Here is a 25,854-nt window from a genome sequence, read left to right as displayed (position 1 = left end):
TTTCATTTCATTCAAAAGTTTATTCATTGCTTTGACCAAGTAACATTTTTTATAAAAGGCACTTTACATGAGAGAAAAATGGACAGTACAAGGAGATATGCATTTGGTCATTGGATTGAAAATCCAGTCTCTATCAAAACAAACAAAACATCTGATTTATATAACTTAACAATAAAAATGGTCTCCACTTTCTTTGTTTTTACAAAGTCTGAAATAATAATTTATATGCGTCAGTATGTCATTGCTTTCCATTAGTCGGTGTGGTTGAGAAAACAGGGTTTGTACTGCAGAAACACATATACAGCACCTTGGCTGTAGAAACCCCCTTGTTAGTGCTGGTGTTGGAGAGCAGGTACAAACAACAAAGACTGCTTTGTTGTCACTGAAGCCTCCTCTCTGTCTCTCTCTGTCTTTTTCCAGCAAATAGATATTGTGTGAGATGTGTGGGTCACGACTCCTCCAGAGGTTCAATTGTGTGATTAGAAACACAAGAAGCAGGCCCAGCACTACCCCGCAGCTACCCTGCCTGGATCAGGTGTATAAAAAACACATGTGGAAGCCCACAGCCTCCACTGCATAAGCAAATATTGCCTTGGGATTGACTAGTGCGATCAAATTCATTATACTTCCATAGGCACGCTAACAGGAATAACATACGCTTGTCCTTCATTTCTTCTACTTCTCATTACCTTTATGTGATTAAAAGGACTCTAAGTGCAGCTTTTTTAAACGCTCTGCACATACTAGACACATAAAAACGTCAAAAAGTCACTTTGTGCAGCTTCACTTCTTCCAAAAGTCCTTGGCCATAAGTAGTCTGAGTTGTAGAAAACAAAACTGCCCAGTTTAATAAGAAGTGTACATTTTGACACACATAAACAGTACCTTAAAGATATACAAACAATTAAAAAGTCAGCATGAAGAGCCAACTTAAGTTTCTCCTAGAATTCACCCAATTTTTGAACTTGGCACTGGTCATCACAAAGGTTTTTACCATCTCCCCGCTAAGTACTTTCTATAAAAAATATTCTTTTCATTAGATGACAACAGAAGCTCACAATGCAGGATTTAGAGGTGAAACTAGGAACAATGAACAATGATGAAAACAAAATGACTACACATACAAAGACTGACAGTAACAAAGACATAATACTGAAATGTAATTTTGATGACAAGAGCAGAAACTATGTCTTACCTTTACATCTGCTTTCTTGTAAACAGCACTCTGAATATAATGCCAAAGAGCTGATAGGATCAAAAAGCTCGAGCACAAAGGTGACCAAACTGTCCACATAATACAATGATAATGCTAAGAAAAAACATCCCTTTTAGGTCATTGCATTCTTTCATTGGAACAAATTCTGTAGCAAACCCGAAACGCATGCCTGTGAATCTACAACTGTGTCACTGTGGGGGTGAGCGTGACTTTATTTAAGTCAAACTGCGTATTTGTGCACGTTTTAGCAAGAAAGCCGTAATTTGTTCATGAAATCCAAGGCTGAGATGTGGACAAGGTGAAGAACGTTGGCTGCTTATCAATCTGCTGTTATTGTAACTGATCTACGTATCCAACAGTTATTGTTGGCCTGCCGCAAAAGACAGGCCGACTGAGACAAAACAGTGTTCAGCTTACATTAAAAATGAAGACTCCAGTCAAAACAAGAACAATGCCCTTAGCGGATTAATGCTGGGCATTTTCTGAAAGTGTGAATATTAGGCACAGGGCACAATTAAGGCACAGGGTGTCAGGGGTGTTTTCATTCAAAAAACAAATCCAGAATCATGATAAATTAAAAGAGGCACTTTTAGCATCTGTACTTTGCACTGACCACAGTTAGTTATTGATGTAAATAATAAAAGTACTTTGGCAAAATACACATTTTAGGGTAAAAAAGACAAAATAATAATAAGTTAATTTTAAAAAGTGTGTTGTTTTCGAAAATACTGCTGTAAATGATCACCAACACTTGTCTATCGCACAGCACCCAGCAAGGACCAACAGGGTCTCCTTAGCAGGGTTTTAGACATTAATAACCCAAAGCATAAGTTATTTTTGTCCCAAACCGCTCCTGCAACAGTTATTATTTATTATTATTATTTCATTTTAGGGTTTATTTTGACTCTGGTGACTTTGCTGAAACATGAAGTTTTGCAGATGTGTATAGAAAGATAGGATGATGACATGAAAGCTAATACTTCTGTGCCAGTGGCACTTTGACAGTCTTGATCTCTGCTATATGGGAGGACTTCTGGATGATGCAGCTGGTGGTCCCGGAGGCGCTGTCCTTCCCCTGTGCCAAGTTAGTCAAGGCCATGGCAGCGTTGATCTCCTTCCAGTATGTCTCATCTTTGCAAGTCATCTTCTCCTTCTGCACACTTCCGAACCTTCTGCTGCCACTGATTATCAGCAGAACATGTAAACATGCACACAAATGAAGAAAACATGGAGCGGGGAAGGTCAGGTTTAGCTTGTGAAAGAAAAGAGAGCATTTGATCTGAGCCGCAAGGCAAGAGAAAGTCCACTCACTTGTCACATTTACTTGATCCGTGGTCTGTGGATTCTGAAAAAAACAGGAAGAAAAAGAAATATTGTTTAATGTTCTTCAGGATGAATGAGGATTTTTTTTAATGCCAACATAGAAAAATGAAGCCTCATGAGAAGTGTGTGCATGTTTTGTATGAGGTCGGTTAAGTGCATACCAGGTCCTATGCAAATATGTTGCCGTTTTCCTTCTTTACCTAGATGTTGGACAAACAGGACATTTTGCAAGAAGTTGTATAGAAACTAAGGTGAATAATAGGATCGAGTTGAAAGATATTTCTTATGACTCACTGAATGCATTTCCTAATACTTTGTTCACAATGGACTCTGGTCAACATAAATGAGTTGTCTGAGAAAATCAGACTGAAAATGACTATGTGTAAAAAATTTGAGAGGGAACAAAAAGGCAGTGAGTCAGTGAAAGGAAGATAGATGTCTTTGATGTCTCTAGATGACTTGTCTTTTTTATCTAGTCAAATTAGAACAATCTATATCTCATATGTAAAACATTAGTGGGAACTAGCAAAGTCATTAAACAATGAAACCAAACTTCTCTTCAGGGCAACCAAGTGTGTTTACCTCAGTATGCTGTTCACTCTAAGAGAAAGACTGTGACATCTTTACTGTGACTTAACACACACACTGTGCGTTTGGATTAAACCTGCCTTCTATCTTGGTACCAGCTATAGAGCCTGGCAGTGAAAATTCAGACAGACTTGGCATTTCATTACGCACTTAAAGACAACAGGTCATCTGATATTTCTAGCAATTTAGCCTTCATACATCAAAATTCCAATCTTGAGCAGCTTGATAAATTATACATTTTCAGAAGTGAGCGTTTTCCTTTTCAATTTAGTAGTAGGGCACAATAAGTTGTTTAATTTTTTTATCAACAACTGCCGTTTACTGTCCTCTCTTGCATGTTTTTGTCATACCCTCCAGATGTCCCACCATATTGTCCAGGGAAACCGGCCTGCTGTAAAAGCAAATATCTAAACCAGAGCTGCCATCAAGTCCTTCAACATTAACGCCCCTACCCTCTCATAACCTCCCACAGAACTTTTTGTTGAAATTGCACTAAAAGAAAGAAACAAAGAATTTCTTTCAGAAACATAATACACACATTCAGGTAGTAGAAATCCTTTTTCACAAGTATTGGAATTCATACTTATTAATTTAGGGGGCGTCATACGTATTAATTTAGGGGGTGGCTGTAGCTCAGTTGGTAAGGGAGTTGACCATGGACCACAGGGTCAGTGGTTCAATCCTCACTCCTGGCTACAAGTTGAAGTGTCCTTGAGTCTAAGTGTCCTTGGGCAAGACACTGAACCCCAAGTTGCTCCTGGTAGGTCAGGTGAGCACCTTGTATGGCAGCCACCACCATCGGGGTGTGTGTGTGAAAGGGAAGCAACATTGTAAAGCGCTTTGGATAAAAGCGCTATATAAGCGACTATTTACCATTTACCATTTAATTTATGTAGCGGATGCAAACTTTTATACCAGTAGTAATTGTGAAAAAATTGTGAAAAATAATTGCGAAAAAAATCTGCTAATTTTGCGATTATGTTGCATTATTGAAAGTTTGCTGTTGTAATTCTTAATATTTGCTAGTATATAAGCAGCAGCTAGAAACTATGCAAATGTTCCATTGGCAGAGCAAAAGTCAAAAGGTCAAAAGTGCCTAAAACATCTCAATCACTATTAGGTTATTTACTCACAATGTTTAAACTAATAAATCCTTTATGAAAGTTTTTCATTAGATATGAGATATTAGATATTTTATTAGATAGTGGTATCAAAAGGTTTGTGTCTCCGGACAGAAGGTGAAAGGAGTTTGAGTTTAGTTTGACAGGACTGAGAACGTTTATACCAATGGAGAAAGACTCAAATTTGTACTCAGTAAATTTCCAAAATAAACAGATTTACGTTAAGCTGATTTCTTCTTAAGTGCCTGATGAGAACCACACTGGCATTGTCAACTTGACAATAGTCTTGTTGCTGACCTGTGAAACCGCAATACAGCCAAGAATGTGAACAGTCAGGGTCTGGAGATGAGCGTGTCAGAAAAAATGAGTCATAATGTTGCACTGAAAGAGCAAAGTCGGTGTCATGATGCTTAATGGGTGTAAAGCAGCCTTGAGAACACTGAATTCTGTATGCTAAATCTTGTTGATTGATGGTATCTTTGACTTATCATGGATTGCTCATACATTATGCATGTTATTGCTGCTTTTTACATTCATGTCTGTTAATGAAGTTAGAGATGCCTTGGCATTCCTCTGACCAGCCTTCTGCCAACGCTACTTTTATATTACCCCTCCCACCATCTCTCTGTGTCTCCATGGATGGCAAGTAAGTCTAAGTTTGAGACTCCAAAGAACCAAACTGTCAGTTCCACTGAGTTAGCCAAAGACATCATTCGTTATATGGCGTAAACTTAATGTCTTCTCCGTGTGCCCTGACAGCTTTCATGACTTTCATGAAATAATTAGCTCTTACACTATTAAACTTAACACACACACTTGACACAGCCAAGCAGATACTGAGCCAGTGCCCAAAAATGACTCTCAATGCTGTTCTTTTTTGTGTCGCTTCTTTTTCTTGTCTGCCCAGCATATGACACACTAGGTGGCTGTGGTTAGGGCAGATGACCAAGATCTAACAATCATGATTGTCTAGTGTCTTCTTGCAAGATAGAGAGATAATTACAGTGTTTCAAATGTTTAAATGCTGCCAGGTTATCATTGTGTTTACAAGTCCAACTATACAGAGTGTAATCAGGGCCCCTGTAAATCAGCAAGTCTCAACAGAGAAATGTGTGTGGGTGTGTGTGCACTGACACAGTGTAATAGACAAGAAAAAAAGAGATGGGGGGTTTGGGATTTGACGTGGCAACAGTTGATTGCATTAAAATTTTCATCACGAAAACTTGAAAAAGAGACAGTCACAGCATCTAGAATTAGGGGGCTCATACTTTAATATCTTGCTGATGATTAACAGATGAGCATGTTAACACTGCTTTGGTACAACAGGCACAACAGAGAGAAAATGGATTCAGTCTCAGGGTTAAACCGCTATGCATAAAAGCCACACAGACAAAAATAGAAAAACCACAAGTAAACATTATTTGGCGTTTTAAGTGTTTTTATGTGCCCCAAATTATTCTTTTTTTGGTAGCTTGAGGCCAAATGATATGTCTGTGCAACACTTACTACATCATTATGTTGTTCACAGTGGTAAATTGAATTGCGCTCTCACACTCTGGAGGGGTTTCTATGTGTGCACATTCTATCTTCTCAATAAGTCACACCTCTGTTCTCTTATTAAACCTCATCCTCACCCTTTGCTCTCCACCATCCCATGGGAACAGAATGGAAACCTATTGTTGTAGACTTGGCTTAGTTTTTAAAAATGGTAACAATTTGTGTTTTATACAGACCAGAGCTGTGCGGCTCAGTTTCCCTGACTAGGCCCACAGCTGTGTTTTCTGAATCTGATGACCTGACTGTGTGTGTGTGTGTGTGTGTGTGTGTGTGTGTGTGTGTGTGTGTGACCGAAAATGCTATGGTGTGTTGATGATTTAAAAATGATAAGATTGAGAAGGCTTATAATTCTTTACTTTTCCAGTTCTATGTTAGGAAGTTGGATATAAACAGTGTCTGTTCTAAATTTTGTCTGTTAAAACTTCTCTGCAGCATTACAACTAGAATGAACACTGTCTCAAATGCTGTCTAGTCTGCTTGCCTCACACCCAGCCTCTGTTTAGTGGTCAGAAGCCAATATCCCAGATTCCAATGACAGAGGTTCACCATCAGGGTGTTTTTTCCTTCTTGACTTTCTGTCTTTTTATCCACCTTTCCATTCACATGAAGCTGCACAACAGCTTACTGCCAGGATTATACCTCCACTTTGCCAACTACCAGTCCTTCCCACCATTGGACCAGCCAATGGTGGGTACAAATTCTTTACAAAAATAAGATATTTCTTTTCTCAAACACAAGACTTTCAACAATTACAAATTCCAAAACAATGAAATAAATTAAATTAAATTTCTTGAAAGTGTAGCACTCAAAGCATCACATAATATGCAAAAAATATGAAACACACAGAAGAAATAAAACTTGTCTATTTAAAATACCTATCACACATTCAATTGTTTAGTTGTTTAGGATTCAGGGATGTTTTGACTTGTACTACTACTACTTTTGGTTCCCAGAATTTCCAAAGGTAGAATGGGAGGCAGAGCCTTTAGCTATCAAGCTCCTCTCCTGTGGAACCAGCTCCCAGTTCAGATTCAGGAAGCAAACACCTTCTCTACTTTTAAGTCTAGGCTTAAAACCTTCCTCTTTGATAAAGCATATACTTAGTTATAGTTATGCTGCTTTAGGCTTAGACTGCTGGGGGACCACCCCCCAATGAACTGAGCTCCTTTCCTCCTCTTATCCCGCTCTCCTCTCCTCTCACCCCACAATTGTTACTTTATGACATTAACTTTGTCTGTTTTCTCCCGTAGTTGTCTTTCTCCTTCTCTGTCTTCCTCTGTCTTTCCCTTTCTGCAGGTGTCCCCGGGCTTTGAAGCTGTGTGTTTCCCAGTGTGCAGCTATACCAAATAAAGGTGGAAGCAATATATTTTCAAATTGCTTCCTAACTACTGTTAAAAGTCAAGTTTCTCATGTCCAGTGTCCTTTACATTACTATAGATCCCTGCACAAAAGACCAAAGAAGAGACACTATCTAATAGGGATGACTCTTGCATAACCAAAGGGAGCACAAAAATAATCAATTAGGTTCCCCTAAGGTGGCTTATCATGCATTTTACTGGTGTAATGCATGATGATGTTATAAGGCAAATTCAGACATTTTGATGTCATAGAATGAATACTGTCACAAATAATCCCCTTAAATCACCTTTCAGTAATAATGACCTTGTGAGAACAACTCTACAGTGCAGCTGAAAGCTTAAGATTATACAGAGTTAGAAGTCTGTCTACTCATGTTCAGGATTTGACTCGGATGTTTCACATTGACATCCTATCTCTTGGTGTAGGCTTAGTTGTTTAATGTGCGCTGAAAGTGAACTGAAGTTGTATAAAAAATAAATAAATAAATGTAAGTAAATTTGAGGCAGTAAAAAGAAAGACAGCATAAAAATTATAGTATCTGTGATACAGTAGCATTAGTGACACAGATGAACATATAGTATTGTTAGAATCACACAGATATGGGATTAATCAGGTAATATGATTAAAAGATAATTAAACAACTAGGCACTGTTATCTATAAAGATATAAATTATTGATGCTGATGGAATTACGCAGAAAGGAAGTTAAATTAAGTTACACTTAAAATAAATAATGTAATACAGACTATATACTTAATCAAAAGAAATACTTTAATACATAATTGTAATTCTGTGTTTAAGTCAAGTTTGCACAGCAGCAAATGCAAGTACCTGTATCAGTAGACGCTTCATAAAAATAACAAGAAACCACCAAGAGAAAGTTATTACAGTAAACTTGAAAGGACTGTCCTCTCACAACGCAGGTTAGATTACTTTTGGTTAGAGACTTTTTAGTAATACAGTCATAATAAAAACTAAAGGCACTGTTTGCAATTTCTTGTTTTTCTGCTTAAATTGGTCATTAAATGTGTTGAGCTTCACCAAAGTCACACATATCAACAAGCACATTATTTTTAAGGCAGAAAAAATATAGTCCTAAGTTTTATACCCATTTAACATAAACAGTGAAGCAGGTAATAATAACTGGTTGAACCTCCTTTGCAAGCAATTACGTCAAGCAAACACTTCCTGTAGAGTGGATTAGACCTGGACAATGTTTTGAAAAATTCTTCCTTGCAACACTACTTTAGCTGAGCCATATCCTTGGGACATCTGGTTTGAACAGCTCTCTTGAGGTCATCTCGCAGATTCTTTATTAACCTGGCAGGGTCACTGCAAAAGCTGAAGCTATTCTGTAGTATATTTACTTTTTAGGGTAACTGTACTGCTTCATCACTTAGCTCCTTCTGAGTTCCAGCTTGGAGACAGCCACTTTTGAATTATCCTTGATAAACTTGTACATTTATTTCCCCTCCACAATGACAATCCATCCAGGTCCAGAAGCAGCAAAGCAGCCCCAAATCATGATGTGACTGTATTTCACTGTTGAGATGAGGTTTTCATGTAGTATGTGGTTTTCTTTTTATGTCTTCCTATACAATTCTACCTTAATTTATTTGGTCCACAAGACACTTCCCAGTAGTGTTGTGGAATGTCAAGGTGGTCTTTGGTTTTGAGATCTCTTTTTGGAAGGCATGGCTCACATCAACTGATTGTAACTAGCACACTGACACTATTTGATTGTTTTTACAAGTCAAGGTAGTTCCAATCCATTCTCTTTTCACTGATTGGACTCCAGGTTTGCCAACACCTTACAGCTGATGTTTAGTGACATCTTAGTGTCTCGATGTTTAAGGGGGAGAACTTGCACAATCGCTGGCTGACTAAATATTTTTTTGCCCCACGGTATCTGTTATCTGCCCTCAGATAACAGTGCACACAATAAAATAAAAGACACTGTAAGACATAGAGGATCTAAACTCTATAAACAGTATCTAAACTATAGATTTCTATTCCACTCCTTGAGTGAAATAGAAGTGAAACAGAAATGGGAAATTTTAGGATACACTCACTGCAGGGCAGTGAGATACGAAAAAGACATACAAAAAAGACAAACTTTCTGCATCAGGCATACTGTATAGTCACTCACCTCTTTATTGGATACATTTGTTCAGCTAGAAATTAACACAAATGTTGATCAGCCAATCACATGACAGCAACTAAATGATTTTAGGCATGTAGACATGGCCAAGACAATCTGTTAAAGTTCCAACTGACCATCAGAATAGGAGTTTCATGGATAAACATCTCTATGGTTCTGAGATAATTGTCTAAAAAGCAGGAAAATACCCAGTGTCAATAAATGCTAGGGGTCAGACGAGAATGGCTACAAGACAACAATAACTGAAATAACCACTTGTTACACATGACGTCAGACTCCTGTCAGTTTGATTTCTGATGCAACATTCAAATGGTTTGGACAGAATTGGCACAAACATGAAATTATGGATGCATCCTGCCTTGTATCAACTGTTTAGGCGGCAGGGGGTGTAATTGTATAGCACAGTGGCTCTAAATTTGTCTGGTATAGCTAGCATGTTATTTTTGTCTTATTTTTGTTCTTATTTTAAAATAAAAGAACAACATAATCTTAAATAAATCTGACCTGGCTAGTATTAGTGCAATTGATAGTCTCGCTAATCCCATGTGTTTAAACAAGGCGAGGCCTGGCCCTCTGTTGTCATTCTGGTGAATTTCCCTCTCTTTACTGAGATGCAGTCCATTTCTCCTGAAACATCACTACCAAAGAAACTGAACTCTTGATCTGAATGGTAAATGGTAAATAGTCACTTATATAGCGCTTTTATCCAAAGTGCTTTACAATGTTGATTCCCTTTCACACACACTCTCTCACACACACACACACACCAATGGTGGTGGTGTGAGTAGCCATGAGCGGGGATTGAACCACTGTCCCTGTGGTCCATGGTCAACTGCCTTACTAACTGAGCTACAGCCGCCCCACTTGAATGAAACAAGTGCCTCCCTCTCCTCTCGACTTATCCCAGTAAATGGAAAACAATCCTCGACCCCCTCTGCTCTCTGTCTTCCTGTTCTGTTTTTCTATGAAATTGTGGAAAGCGCATTCCAACAAGTTTCTGGAACCCAAAGATGATAAGTCCTCATCCATCACTACTGTTCGAGAGTGGTTGATTGAGCAGCCAGTGTCAAAGCACAAGAGAGACAGTTAGTTTTCAAAAATATGAAAACAGTCACAACAGAAAGCGGAAAACTCTTTTTCTTATGACCAACCATCACATCTTTCCATCTTTCTACATTAGGAGAAGAAATCCAACCAGTCTCTTTTCCACATTAAGAACACTTTTCCTATTCACTTGGATGCCAGGCTCTAATCTCTCCAGGACTGAATAACTGTCTGGCACATGCTATAACCTAATTTGAAAGGACCATAGAATATTAGCAGCTGCTGTCAAAATGCTGCTGTTTTCATTGAACAGATGTGTAAAAATTCTTCTGTCAAACAGCACCTGACTAAGTAATGCTATAAATTTGTTTGTATGGCTAAAAACGTCTGACTTACCGAAGACAGAATATGCTGGAAAATGTAATAAGCTTTAAACATAAGTAATGCATAAAATAAAATATTTGGCCATTTTGTCAAGTCTGAACATATAAATAATATTTGTAGTCACATCAGATTTTCACATTCTCTTCCCATTATCATGCAAGATTGTGAGAATGGTTCATATCATAACAGGTAAACACCTGCATTTTACATTAATAATGCGAACAGGCACTTATAAATGTGTTTATTTGTCCCTGTTCCATGGAGTTAGAGGAAGCAAAGACAAGTCAACATAATTTACTGAAATTATGGTGTTTCTGCCTGTGCATCAGTGCATAGAAATAGGCTTTATCATTTATTAATGCACCAAGTCTAGCTGTTTCTATTTAATCATTGGTCACCTAAAGTCATGTATTAACTGGTTCATTAGGATCTGTATTTAATTGAGATTAATGCAGGATACAGATAGTTTCATATTTACTTTGACCATTTGGGGCAGGTAGAGCCTTGAACATTGCAGGATTCTACTTTGATGATTAAACAAAACATGTTAACTTTTAAACTTTTTAACTTAAAATACTGACACAGTTGGAAGGGGATGAATGTAAAACACAGCAATCCACATCTTCATGTAGTAATAAACACATTACAGGATGAAAAATGTCCTGAACAAAATCCTAAAAGATGCCAAAAATAGACTTGCACCCATGGAAAATGTAAAGATGTCTTTGTCCACAAATTCCAGCATAACCAGTGGTGGGACAGTCAGTTAGGCTCAAATTAAAACAACTGTTGGATTGCCATGAAACTGCCATTGATGTCCCCTCAAAATTGTAAAGAAAATTAAATGATTACCAAAGTGGGGATCCCCTAGAAAGTTGTCCTGCACCTCTAGGTCCCCAACAGTAAACACATTCTAAATACTTATACTCTGAAAATTTCAGTATGTCTGCATGCTCAGCAAACTCACTCCCAATATTCAAAAAACTGCTGAAAACAGAACTCTTCCGCATCTTCTAAATCTATTTAAAAAAATTAAAAATCCTTTCTGATCTTTCTTGCACTTGCATCTCATGAAATGTTAACACTTTTCTGATAGGACTTTGCTTTGATGTTTTCTCCTTCACATGTACACCACTTGTAAGTCTCTTTGGATAAAAACGTCTGCTAAATGACTAAATGTAAATGTCAACCTAAAAATTTACCTGAAATATCTGGCTTGTTTTTCTGTTACAGATGTTTATTAAATTAAATGGATACACCTTTGAAAAAAAAAAAGCACATCAACAGTAGCATTGGCAAGTCCATTGGCGAGTTCATTACAGCTGAATAGGTAGTCAGCTGTAACTAGAGACCGCTCATGGAAATTTTTCCTATGTTTCAGAGTTGTGTGATGACCCATCTAATTTTAATTCATACAGAAAGAAAAAAAATATCCTCTAGTGTTCTCTGATTAGGATTTTGAACTGCTTTAGTTACTGCTTTTACTCTTTTTTTTTCCATTTTATACTTTTATGAGTAAAAGTATAATATGAGCATATGTGGGTTTTTGCACTGGACACAAACATGACTGTGTGTGTGTGTGTGTGTGTGTGTGTGTTTAAGAATTCTTTCAAGCCGGCAGAAATTTAGTTTTCCATTGGGGTAAATCTACACGCTCCATCTCCGGCCACGTCTGACTGCCCTCTGTAGTCACAGATAACACTGTAAAGCCACAACAGCCAACTCACCCCTGATGGCCAATTCCTGCCTATATAAAACTGTTACGATTAGTTAAAGCAGAGTGTCCCAAGATACTGTTCATGCTTTTTCTTTTAACTTCAAGTTCTTCTCCTTCCAATTGCCTGAAAATGTCAGACATTTTGTCATTATTAAAAAGAAACTAGTGGGAACATTCAGGAAGCTTGAATCTGATTTATTATTTTTTTCTTTGTACACCTGATATCAGTACAGATTTATGCGAACTCTGCTACTGATGGAAATGTTTTTTCTCTTACTATGAAAACATAATAAAACTATCTGGAAAAAGAGGAATGTGTTCACAACTAAAATATCTGGAATGTGCAGAAAAACACTCTAGAGGAAATGATGCAAATCTGAACTTTAAATGATTCTCTCTGCCTCACAATAGCATTTGTACGGTCTGCGTCAGCACCATCAGATGTGGAATTCTATTTTTTATTCTATTTATGTACGGTTATATTTCATTGATTGGTCAATCAAATTGTAGGGCCCTAGCTGGTGTTCGCTCCTATGAGTCAATACTGCCTCAGAGAACTTTCCATGTCTGGATTTGAAGGCTTGTCTTGCATGTAAAAGAGTAACACCTCTGTAAATGTGCCGTATACCAAGGATCCAAGAAGTAGATGTCAGCACCAAGAAATTATATTAGCCATAGGGATAAAATAGTTACTCTCTATTAGAAACAACAGGCCAGCTAGGTGAATCAATCCTTTTTTGGGATTTTTCTTAATAAAGTCGGGTAGAGAGGGAGTTATAAGTCTCACTTGGTCTGTCCATCTCCTTGTTTCCTTTCCCATGTTAGTCTCAGCAGGTGTTTTGTTGTGGTCACAGGGTGTTAGGTATGTTAGGGTGTTGGGTATTTTAGATAAAACGATAGCAATTGCAGCAGTTGTATGTCATATAAACCCTGATTACACACAGACACAACTTACTTACTTATACATAATGTAAAAGACATTTGGTCATAAGAAGAGCTATAAATGAGACACAAAAAACTGCTCTTTTGTATGAAAAGCTACTATCACCTATCATTCCTCACATTCCACATTCAAATCCACCCCTTCTGGACTCTGCACATGCTCAACTGAAAGTGACAACATTACTTTCAGTTATAGTCTTTCTGAACAAAGGCCTAATGTTCTCAGCAGGACAAGACACATCTGACCTTGATTTATCACAGCTCAGACAAGTTGGGAGCTGACAAACTGTTACAATTTTGTAGCATGCAGAGTTTTCAGGGACTAAGATTCACAGCACCGCCACATACATTTTAAAATGTGTTAAGTGTAAATATTTCATTTCAATTCAATTAAATAAAAGACATACTTTTCCCATCTGCCATGAATTGGAACTTCACATTAAAAGCCTTAAAATTGGCTCATAAATTTATGTGCTGTAAGGCACTCGAGTGCTTTTCATTCTATAAGGAGGATGAGGAGAATGAGGACAGAAAACAAGGCCAGAAATTCTCTCTATTGGAAATCTGTGATAATAAGCTGCAACGATGTATAGGCGACAAATATTTCCTTTATGTTATGCCATTAAAAAGAAAGATATATGCATTAATGTTATTATTAAGAAAATTGTCTGCTTTCATTCTTTTTCCTCCTAGGCAAAATGAACTTCCTTGTATGCATTTACATATCACTTACACACTCTGCCAATACACAAACACATTTTCCCTGTCCCTGCTTCCTCAGCAAACCTAATGGCAGGATCAAAAGCATGCCAAACAGTAGTCTGAAAGGGAACATGTTCCAGATGACCTTGTTGTGCCTGGCCTGTTAAAAGTCTGGTCAGAGAAATTCCTTCTCTCCTTGGCTGGAGTGGGGGACTGACAATTGGCTTTTTTAAGTATATTCAAGTGTGTGAACTTTGAATACATGATTTTAGAGGCTGTGAATATAGGAATGTCTGTGTGTGTATTACACACACACACACACACACACACACACACACTAGAGTCTACTAGAGCAGTAAGCATCTCCATTTCAATGAAAGTAGAAAGGTTGCAGTAAACAGGATAATAGACAGCAGCAGTGTGATACAAAAAGAGAAGGAGATGCTTAGTTAAAATAATGGATAAGCTGCAAGAATTACAAAAAAATGGAGGGGACAAAAAAGAACAAAACTAAAGGAGTTTGCGTGTGTGACGAAGATTCTTACGGAGAAAGAATGCAAGAAATGTGGCTCCTTACCAGTCCGATAAACAAAGTTTGCCTCAGCCTCAGAGGAGGATGGTGAAAGCAGCTCGTCATCATATTCATTGGAGCTGAAGGAGCCAGAGTGCTTCCTTTTGCGAGTATCCATGACAGCATTGGCCACCATAACATGGCGCAGTGAGTCATTCAGGTAGCGGTGCAACAGGCTGCTCTTGTACTTGGGTGGAGACACATAATCTTCAGCCAGTGAGGCAGCTTCAGCAGCAGAGCACAGCCCCGTACCCCTACCAATACCCACGGCCATGCCGACCATGGAAGAGCCCTCCTTCTTGATGACACTCTGGTACATGGGCTTGCTGAACTCATCTGGGCCACTCTGTGTCCTTTGAAGATTGTCCCCATCTACACCATCAGGGGGACAAAACAGAAAAATGTGTTTCTGACTTTTAGACATATCTGCAAATTTTGTTACATAGCCCTACATTTTGCTGCACTGTTGATTTCAGAAAATGATATATTTTGTCAAATACTGTGCAGTTCTTTGCACATTGACTATGACTTTTCTCACTGATACATTTTCGATGTACTTCTAATAAATAATATAATTAAATGTAGTTTACTGTATTTATAACACAGAACTCCAATTCCCCCAAAAAATGCATTTTAGATTCAATCTTTCCAGCACTGTGGATTTCACGTTCACCTATATGTTATTTAAACTAGTCTCAAATCTAGCAGGTAGATTTAAACCTGCTGCTATTGCCTGCCTGTTGACATCACCTCAAGAACACTACAGTCCAGCAGAAACACATTACCAAACCATAACGAATGGTAGATTTCCCCTCCATCAAAAGCATATTGTCCCACTATTGCCCTGCAGAATGTCTTCAGCTGAAGAGATTAAATTAAAACAAAGGTCCCTACCTGATGAAAGAAACTGGGGGAAAGTAAAACACCATATAAAAAAACAGATATCCTCTTGCAGCAGGAAAATCAGGGAGACGTTCACTCTAAATACTCTCCCTGCCAAGACTGTAATTTTGTAATTTGGGCAAGTTGGATATTTGATTCAGTCTGGGACAAATTAAAATTACAGCTCCCACATATCAGAAACACATGGAGGTAGTGTACTTGCTCTCATTCCCAGTGCTGTCTGAAGTTGCATTCAGCAGGCACTTCAGCATCTTCACAGATTCCAAATAAGCCATTTTAAATCTGACCTGTCAAAATTATGCAATGACAGTGCATGTTGGATTTGCTACCTTTTTTAAAATAAAATGTCCTGTTTCACACCTCCATGACATTGGCTGCTGCAGCTTCAAAACAAGTTAAACATACTAAGGACAGCAAGAGGAATGTACAAACTGTGTCAATGGGGTCAGGTCTGGCCCCATAAATAGCATCTGGAACAAAGCATAAGCTTAAAAAAACATAATGGAGGGCCTTTTTTAGTAGTGGGAGCAGGCTGTGGATAGCTTCGAAACCATAATGACCATAATGTCACAGGGAGAAGAGTCAGGGAGATAATACAGACTCTGGTGGTACGGTGGCCTGTGGCGGACACAATGCAAACTCCATGCAAACATTCCTCTCTCAGCCACACGGTCTGCCTCTCCTCCTAAAAATTATAATTAGAGATCGCTCACACCACAGCCATCTTTCTCTCTGTTTTTTCTCTTACTTTGTGAGCATGTATGTTTTATGTATTTTTTATGTATTTGTATGTTTCCTGACATGTTGTCTATTACGAAAATGAGCATAAGAAAGCATTTGCTCCCTTGAGGATAAATGCGTGTGCATATATTTGCTGTAAATACAGGGCCGACAGCAAGTTACTCCTTTCTAGTTGCAGGCTGAGAGACAGAGGTTGCATAGCAGGGTGTCTTAATGCCAGCCCACTGGCAAGAGCCTTGATCACACACTCACCATTTATATAGCTATATGAACATGGTTCTGTATAGCATAAGCCTGCTTTAGGTCAGGTGCAGAGGGAGCCTCATTTGGTGTCATTTTGCGAGAAGTGTTTTTTAAAAATTGGACATAAAGATTTAATTATTACTATGCATTTATCAAACAGGTTTCAATAGATGAAAACTGTCTGATAACCCTACATTTAACATTACACATTTAAACAACAATGAACAAGTAGGTCATGCACCACAAATAAAAATACATTTTTTTTTCTCAATAGTTAAACCCTAACAATGAGTCTTGAAGCATTATCTTGTAAACCATTTAGCCAGTTCATGTACCCAAATGTGCCAAATGCACAGTCTCTGCTTTACACATTGTAGTTCAATAAAAGACTTTTTAGTGTACATGATAACACTATTCTGCACATTTCTACACTGTTGCACCATTTGTCTGTTCATATATAAAGACAATAACTTTCAGCTTGTCCCTTTAGGGGTTGCAATAGCGTAACACGTTCCGCACGTTTATTTGGCATGAGTTTTTACGGCAGATGCTCTTCCTGCCGCAACCCTGCCTTTTTTTATCCAGGCTCGGGACCAGCACTGAGGTGGCCCTTCTGTATCCCAACCTGATGCTCTACTCATTGAGCCTCTTTTCATATATAAAGACACTTTTAGATAATTACAAATCACAGTTTGGGCACTAGAAACAAGACGGGATAATTTTGGACAGTGAGTAAGAAGGGTTAGAACTAGAAGTCAAAAATGAGGGTTGGTAAAGTATAAAGAAGTACGATGTTGAAGTACGATGGAGGACAAGGTAAACAAAGGAAGAAGAAGAAGTTTGTGGAATGCTACAGTAGAGTATCCTGAGAGAAAAAATAAATAACTTCCATTTATTTATACTGATACTGTTATGTTTGGAACACACATCTATACTTTTTTTACATATTTGGATACTAGTATATTATGTGTGTGTATATCAAATTTACCACATTTATGACAAAACCTTTTTGCAAACTACTCACTTATGCACACAAGAAAAAACTGAAGCCAAGACTTTTCATTTGTATTTTGGTGGTGTAGTTGCTGTTTTGCGTGCTTACTCAAATGATAGTTTGTGTGGACTGTGCTGACACTAAGACACTTTTTTGAAAAGATGTATATTGTTTTGCTGTTTTCGTAGGAGGTTTCATGGTCAGTTTCTATAAGTAAAAATAGCCTATAATTCCAAAGATAGTGCTTAAGATAGCGACTCTCTCTTCTCTCCAAACAGAAGCCCCACTGGGATATTTATATAGCAATGTATTGAACTGCTTAGCCCTGCACATAAAAAAAAATTGTGGCTTTAGGTTTTTCTATCAGTACGTGGTATGTATGTAGAGACAATGAGAATGGTAAATGGTCGGCACTTATACCTATTGGTACTGAAAGCACTTTACACTGCTTGTCATTCACCCATTTGCACTCCCAAACACACTCACACACCGATGGGGGAGCTGCCATGCAGCTTGCTTATACTCACAGTCCAGAGTATAGATCATTTAAAAAGGAAACATGTTGTGCAGGCCTAGTGTTAAGGGTCTTTTATATTTAAATGATGTTAGTTCAATCTTCTGCAGGTGATTTTTTAAACTGGTATCTTTTTCTTAAGCAGGTAGCATCACTGTCATCTTAGGACTCATTTGTAGTGGTCGACTTATATGTGTTTTTGAATTGCTGTTGATGCTGATTTTTAGAGAGAAGGGAGGCTGATGACTCATTTATAATGCAGATATTGTTTTTCTAAAAAATGGTATTGGGACATCCTTAATTAGCCATCAAGCTTACTATGATTATGTTTGCAGGCAGAGCTCATTTTACTGTTATTCTGAGGGTTTTACTTGTTCAACAACTATTTACTCACTTCTATTGCATGTACAGTGATGTAGTCAAAATCTAAAGTTAGGAAATTCTGACCTCACCTGAGCTCCCTCTGGCCTTCCTCCCCTCTGCTCTGGGGTTGTTGAGCAGCAGAGCTGAGCCCTCAGTCACAGAGAGCAGACAGAGAGTAGAGACTCCAGCAAGAACACAACTATATTTGCAGGTCTGCTAATTTCACTCTCTGCTCACTTTAGGTGCCAATAAAAGTTTAGTTACTGACACATTTTCAGTAACATATGTGAGTGAAATAATCTCAGGGTAGGGTGCAGATATTTCTGCATACTTTTTGTAATTGATCAGCCAGTATGAGTGCAGACACCAGTCTATGAAAGTTAATGAAATGTCATAAATTGATAAATCAGTCAAACGCTTTGTTATGTGACATTTGCATTTTTGTACCATGTGCAACGCAGAAAGTAGACTGTGAAAGTGCGTGTGAGTGAGGGGGAGTTTTGTATCAATATTTGTTTAACATGTTTTGGTTTCATCTCTTGGTAGTTCACATGCTAATTCACATGACGTTTTGTGTGTACTGTGCTCATGCAAAAACACAATTTGTCAGGAGTTTTGCTTTTTCAAAGGTTATGTGTTTTGCTTTGGTTAGGGTCTATAGTAAAGAACCTAAAGTTCCAAAGATAGTGCCTAAGTAATCAGACAAGAATTTAAGCCTGTGATAGTTATCACAGAGGTTTTGCAACCTTTGCCCCAGCAGTAACCATAACAGTAATTAAATTAACTTGTCAGAATTACTGTGAGACTGTGGCGCAGGAAGGTAGAGCGGTTGTCCACCAATCTCGCAGTTGTTGGTTCAATTCCCTGTTGGTTCAGTCCTCCGGTCACATGTCAAAGTGTCCTTAAGCAAGACACTGAACCCCAACTTAGTTGCTCCTGGATAGCAGCTCCCCCATTGGTGTATAAGTGTGTGTGTGTGAATGGGTGAATAAGAATTAGTGTAAAGGGCTTTGAGTGCCAATAGGTAGAAAAGCACTATATAAGTGCAGACCATTTATTACTTCACTTCTTTGCAGTTTTATATCTTTTATAACCCATGTTACTCAGTAAAATTTGTTTGTGAAAGACTGGGGTGGCAGGGCACCAGACGTGCTGGTATGAGAATTCTCCAACTGCTTTTTTACACTTCCAAACACAAATCTCTTAACTGGCAGTGAACTTTAAAGCATGAGGTGCTGGTGTTGCTATGGTATTGTTAAGTCGAGTTAAGTATACCTTCAGAGCAGCTGTTGTCGCTGCTGACGCTGAGCCTCTCCGCATTGCCCTGAACATATTTGTTGTACAGTTTGATCCTGAGCGCCCAGCTCAGGTCTGGCTGCCTCACTGTGTTCTTCAATCGTCTCCTGGCATTAGCAAACCAGTTGGAGACCTGAAAGAAAAAGAGACAAAACTCACAGTGCAAATAGAAACATGGGTTATTGTTTTTATTTCAAACATCTCCAAAGCAAAGACTATAATTTCTGAAATGTGTTTTGTGCCTTCCATCAGCCTCATTGAGTAAAAATTCAAAGAGGCCAAGGTAGAAACAGAGTCAGGTTGCAGAGGAGCTCTCTGAAACTGAGCTCTAAGAAACATCCCAGATCTATCATGCATATTTTCTATATCAACACCATGCAGAAATATTTAACAATCCCCAATGCTAGAAAGCCAGTGAAGGCAACGTTTCATCAACTAATGTTCCAACCAAGATGTTCATCTCCTGTGCTTATTTTGGACTCACACACCCTCCTTCCAATAATACATATTTTCCAACACTCTCTTGAAGATGCAATAAAAAAAGAGACTTAAGCTGGTGCCTTTCCTTTCACTGGGAAGGGAGACATGTTGACCTAAAATAACTTTTCAAGCTCAGTAGATTTCATGCAGGAGATGGGAATTATGCTAAAGTAATTATTTTTTTCTTTCTTCTTTTTTCTGGTGTCTTTAATTAAACGAATCCCACACCCTTTTACTTGGAGATCAGCACGATGGCACACCAGGTGGAGGGTGGCATCTAATACATTTGGACTGGCCATAGGGGCAGTGAGGCCTCAAGAAGTACTTGCTAATGAGCACTGGAAGAAAGACATGTGTCACTGTAGTCAGAGAATATAGAAAGAATCCCTCATTTGATTTTCTCTCATAAGTAAGAGTAGGATAGCACGCTTGCTCAGATGACTCTAGAAAAGGGGACCACAAAGCCAAACCAGCTATTTCACCCATGGCCTGTCTACACTTTGTAAACTATAGAGGAGACAGAATGCAGATTGCAGAATGCAAAGGAGTTGAGCAGCAATGGAGAGATGGCACTGGCTCGTTAGAACAAACTTTAAAGAAGCATTTCACAAGATTTACATGGAAAAAAACTGTTTCAGATACTTTAAAAAACTTGTGCCAGGTGGCTCTTTCAGAAAGTGATGTGTTCTACATTTATTGCCTGTAATACAGTGGTTTATCCGTTTTTTTTATATTCTAAACAGTGGAAGAACTGGGTGTTTTTTAGCCTTTATGAATGCAATGGCAAAGAAATCCCAGGGTTGCAAATAATTATTTTCATTTTGTATTTTTGGTTTCTTAACTTTTACAATTAGATTATTAAAAAGTGATTTTATTTTTAAAATTTTTAATAGATTAAAACTTATACCTTCCTCATAGTGATATATACATTTTATGTCATATTTGTTGACTTTTCATAAGTTAATTACCTCCACAACACATTAAAGTAAAAAGAAAATCTAAGGATGCCTTGACCTAATACCCATGTGAACATCTTTTGTTTTGAGATTTGTGATGAAAATCATTTACACAAATGCTCCACCCTTGTTTAATTTCAGGAAATCCTTCACTGATCTTTGACACAGACGCTGCTATTTGAGTGTCATCTTAAATGCATGCATGTGTAAGACTGTGTGTGTTCACAGCCCAGTATTTTAGTGTCCAACACAAAGCATTCCTCTGCACTCTGCTTGCCCTGACCAGAAACAAACAGCTCCATCAGGCCCCCAAAATGAGAACCAGATTAAGCATCATGGCCGGCAGCCCAAAAAAGCTGCTGCAGATTTTCAGAGGCAATATCAGTGACCTTGTCAGCCAGATGATACTGTACACACAGCTGCACGTGCCAGACACACATCAGAATCATATTTATCACAGGGCTTCTCTTTCAGTTTGTCAGTTACTTAAAGTCAAGTCAACTGTAGTCTTGTATCACCAGTAGCAAGGGAAACACGACTGGAAGAGTATTAAATCACTGTTATGTATTTATAGCAGAAATTCCATTATAGTAAAAGTAACTAAATTTTAATGAACATTAAAAAAAAAAAAAACAATAATAATAAAAGATGCACATGAAACGTGTGTTTATGTCTGCAGTGTAGCTGCAGCACAGAAGACCCACAAGTGACTTGAATTTTTTTGGTCAGGACTTTTAAGGGTGTGAAGCTAATTATAAGGAGTTGTTGGATAAACAAAGGAACAAAAATATGATGACACAATTTGGCTATATTATGTACCTATATTCACTTCTATGATGTATTCAATTTAGGTACAATTTGAACAAAAAATAACTTTTTGAGTGAATATGTAATTTGACAGGAGTTAGAAACAGCTTATTTCAGAGGTTAGATACCAACCACAGATTGAATTGTAATTATTACTATATGTTTGACAATGCTTTAAAATAATTAAACAATACAAATTTTTGAATGTTCAATTACCACTGTTAATTGTTCATCACTTTTTATTATGACTTTACACAGTCTAGCCTCACCTGGACCAGGGTCATTTGTGATCCAAGTGCCAGGAGGATCTTCTCTGTCTTGGTGGGGTAGGGGTTGTCTCGATGTTTGTAGAGCCACTGCTTGAGAGGCCGTGCCATGTCCTGAAGGGCCTGACGCTTGTGTCGAACTTTGCCACCACTGGGACGACCCCTATTGAGAAGCAAGTATTAGACAGTACATTAGAGAAGCCTTTTCTCATAGTACATAGATACAGAGACTCATACAGTATCCAATTTATGTGACTTGTATGAGGATTTTTCCTTTTTTGTATTTTTAATTAAATGTATTTATCTATTTTTTCCTTTTAATTGATACATCACATGTTTAAGAAATTGAACTTACATCAATTTCAAATTTTCTAATTTCTTAATTGTTGTCTCATACTCATAAAATAGAGCCAGAATTATGTTGTCTATTGAAGTGAATCAAATAATGTTATGCAGCTGCAAGTGAATGTGTTTGTCATGACACATAACGAGACCACGCTATACACTATGCAATTTTCTCACCCAGAGCCCTGCAATTAAGCTAAGAGAAGCTGAATTAAAGGACAGAGAAACATACTGTAAGGAAATCCGTAGCAACAGTAGCAACAGAGAAAAACTTGAAGCAGACATAGAGAGAGAGAAATAAATTGCCACTGCGTATGCCACAAACCACCAACACGCTGAAATGAAACAAACAAAAACATTTCACTCAGGCTCACATTTTGCCAGATTAACGATTCACACCCAGAAGAAATGAATCAAGAACAATCTAGCTGGGTTAAAATAACAGCCAAGCCATGACACAAGTGACTGACAAAAAAACTATAATTATGCTTCTGGTTTTTCCTTACAGAAAAAGCTATGGTCCATGTTCAGACGATGCTACCACAACATCACGTTGTCGGAATATACCATGGATGTTCAACATGGATGATCCACAAAATCCAGTTCAAACTCTCAGTGATGAGAATAGTTCTACATAACTGTTTTTTTAAATATGTATCACAAATAAATCACAAAATAATATCACAAACTTCATTACTTGCACCGTGTGCACATAAAGGTGAAGCTGAACATTTACAATGAAGCCCGTTTAAAGCAGTGAGTTGGTGAAAGAGACAGTCTCACCTGTGGCTCCAGGTTTTATAGACCTGTAGATGTCAGTATGGTGCCGAGCTTTGCTTCTCCTTTATCTCACCAACGTCCACAGACTGCAGATGTAACATATTTTTATCTAACCTCAGAATTGCCTGCTCCCGTTTTACAAATATTTTGCTTGTAATTTTGATCGGTCTTCAATATAAAAATCTAGATTTCAACTCTAAAACACACACAAACACACAGACAGAACAACAACAACACCGAACAACTCACTGCCCCATAAATGTAGTAATGCACAAAATTCTGCCTTATAAATTTACTGATGAGGCTTTATAAGGTCACTGCTGTGTCTCCCTTGTCTCTTGGTATGTGTCCCACTATGTGAAACATAAGCATTGCTGGACTTGAACTTTTCTTACACCTGTTTCTTTGAACATATTTTTTTTATATAAATTTTTTTAAAAGCACTGATCCCTTATGTGACTGACTGGACCACACAGGGAGTTGAGGGACGAATTTATTTATAAGAAACAGATGGAGACATCTTAGAGACACACTGCCGAACGGACTGGCCTACCTAATTTTCAAAATTGGACATTTTATCTCCAAAAAAAATCAGTGAATAGTTATAAAAGGTAGGGTAACCTTTGCATGCTTGCAATTATATAGACCACCGGCCAATATCTACAAGAATGTTACCCAAGATGCATGTCTAAACTTAATATTTCATAATCTAACCAAAATGTACTCACACGATGAACAGATAATCACAGAACACCAATCATTCTTTTCACCTTCCCCGGTGCTAAATTGTACTAGGTGAAAAACTCGTGGAAAAAGTCATTCCTAATGAGTAACCCCTGAGGTTCTTTTCTGGAGTTCGAGTAATCCATATGTTGATGGAGGTTACGCATAACCAGCAGCGCTGCACACAGCAGAAAGTTCGACTTACCCATTTCGTCTGTGTCTGATGGCCTGGTTGTCTCTGATGGTCTGGTTGCTGGCGAGGATGTCTGGATGTTGTCCATCGATGACTTCTAGATAATTTCTGCTGCTCATTTCCACATCCTTCGCCTTGTCCTCAAACAGGACCTGGCTGCTCAGCTTGTTAAACACAATGGTGTTCATCATTTGCCAGACAGTCCTTCAATCCCTCTGATGCAGAATTTAAAAAATATATCTCCTTGGTTTGTTCACAACGTCCCAGTGTCTCCCTGTGGAACAAGTGCAATATTTACAGACTTTATAAAATATTTACAAGTTTGGTCAGTGACCATACAAAACAAATTAATTTTTCTATTAAAGAATTATCTCCACAAATCGTCAATCCGAGAGTCACGCATCTCTCAGTAATACATTGATATCTCGTCTCTAGTGTGTGGAGTGAGATTGTGCTCCACTGTGTTTTCGCTCACACCAACACACACGTTAAACCGTTGTTACCGTGAGAAGGTCGCTCTTTGTAACCATTTGCATCCCCGATTCTAGCTGATGAAGTATCTGTGTAAACTCGTGAATTCTTAAAAAAAAAAAAAAAAAAAAAAAAACAGTTGGCATTTACATTTGTTGCTACCGATATTTTAGGGGACAAGCACAGAATAATATTGTGATCGAGAGGCATTAAGAAAAAATTGGGGAAATAAGGTTAATTTTGAGTTTTCTTACAAGTGACATAATTCCTCTCTAAATTCAATTTAACGCATTTGGGTTCTATGAATATCCAGTGAAAGCCGAGATCGCATTATACTGTGAAGTTTTCAGAAAACGCTCGGCGGCTCGGACTGTAAATTCCGGATTTAGTTGAAAACATGTTGCTTGGGTTTTAGTACTTCTTTGTAACACAACATCAGACTGAGCGCAGCAATGTGTCTTTTTGTCTTCTCCACATTTAATTCGGAATTTCCACGCACAGGTACAACACTGACTCTGTCACGAAGAACGGCGCGCTGTACAGCGGCAGCCGGAGCAGCAGCTTGTAAAGAAGCCATGTAACACTGGTGTCCAATTAAACAAACAGAGCAGCAGGATATTACAAACTGTGCGCTTAATGGGCTGTTATAATATTGATGACAGATTTAGTTGCCGTGCCCTTTCCATAAGAATAAAAACCATTCATCCGATTCAAAGTAGACAAAGGTGTAAACTCATTCCTGTCCAGTCAAAGTAAGCCAACAACCATTTGCACCACTTCAATCCTGCTGCAACCGAAAAAGCAGGACTTACGGCTCCAATTCTTCCCCAGTAGCCCAACCAGCGCGTCAGTGTATCTCGATTCAGTTACCTGGCCCGGGCCCCTCCGCCGTCTCTCTGTTGTATATAACAACAATTCTGTTTCCAGTCGCCCATTCCCTTCTCACATGTATCAGTCCTGAGATTCTAAGCTCTAAACCCACAGACCGCCGTCTCCTCCTCCGCTTTATTCAGCGGCCTGCTCCTCGCCGCCCGCTCCGCGCCACCCCTGACTCTGAATACCTCACCCTGCTCATGTTTCCTAGTACTCAGTCTG

General features: G+C 38.3%; 1 protein-coding gene across 2 annotated transcripts; it reads right to left on the bottom strand.

The window, feature by feature from the left end:
* mkxa (mohawk homeobox a) lies at positions 1-25,854 on the bottom strand. 2 transcript variants are annotated; one of them, XM_067486740.1, is made up of 7 exons: positions 25,572-25,854; positions 24,301-24,562; positions 22,251-22,410; positions 19,718-19,871; positions 14,691-15,056; positions 2,528-2,561; positions 1-2,397 (listed from the first exon to the last, which is right to left on the bottom strand). In XM_067486740.1, the coding sequence occupies exons 2-7, from the start codon at positions 24,477-24,479 to the stop codon at positions 2,190-2,192; spliced, it is 1,101 nt and encodes a 366-aa protein (XP_067342841.1). In that variant the 5' UTR covers positions 24,480-24,562; positions 25,572-25,854; the 3' UTR covers positions 1-2,189. The 2 variants fall into 2 exon arrangements, with proteins under 2 accessions (XP_067342841.1, XP_067342840.1); XM_067486739.1 differs by having other exon boundaries at positions 25,630-25,854.

Source organism: Channa argus, chromosome 19 (genome assembly GCF_033026475.1).
Source record: "Channa argus isolate prfri chromosome 19, Channa argus male v1.0, whole genome shotgun sequence".
NCBI lineage: Eukaryota > Metazoa > Chordata > Actinopteri > Anabantiformes > Channidae > Channa > Channa argus.
Note: the sequence above shows the minus strand (reverse complement) of the source record. Positions and strands in the feature narration are given on the sequence as shown.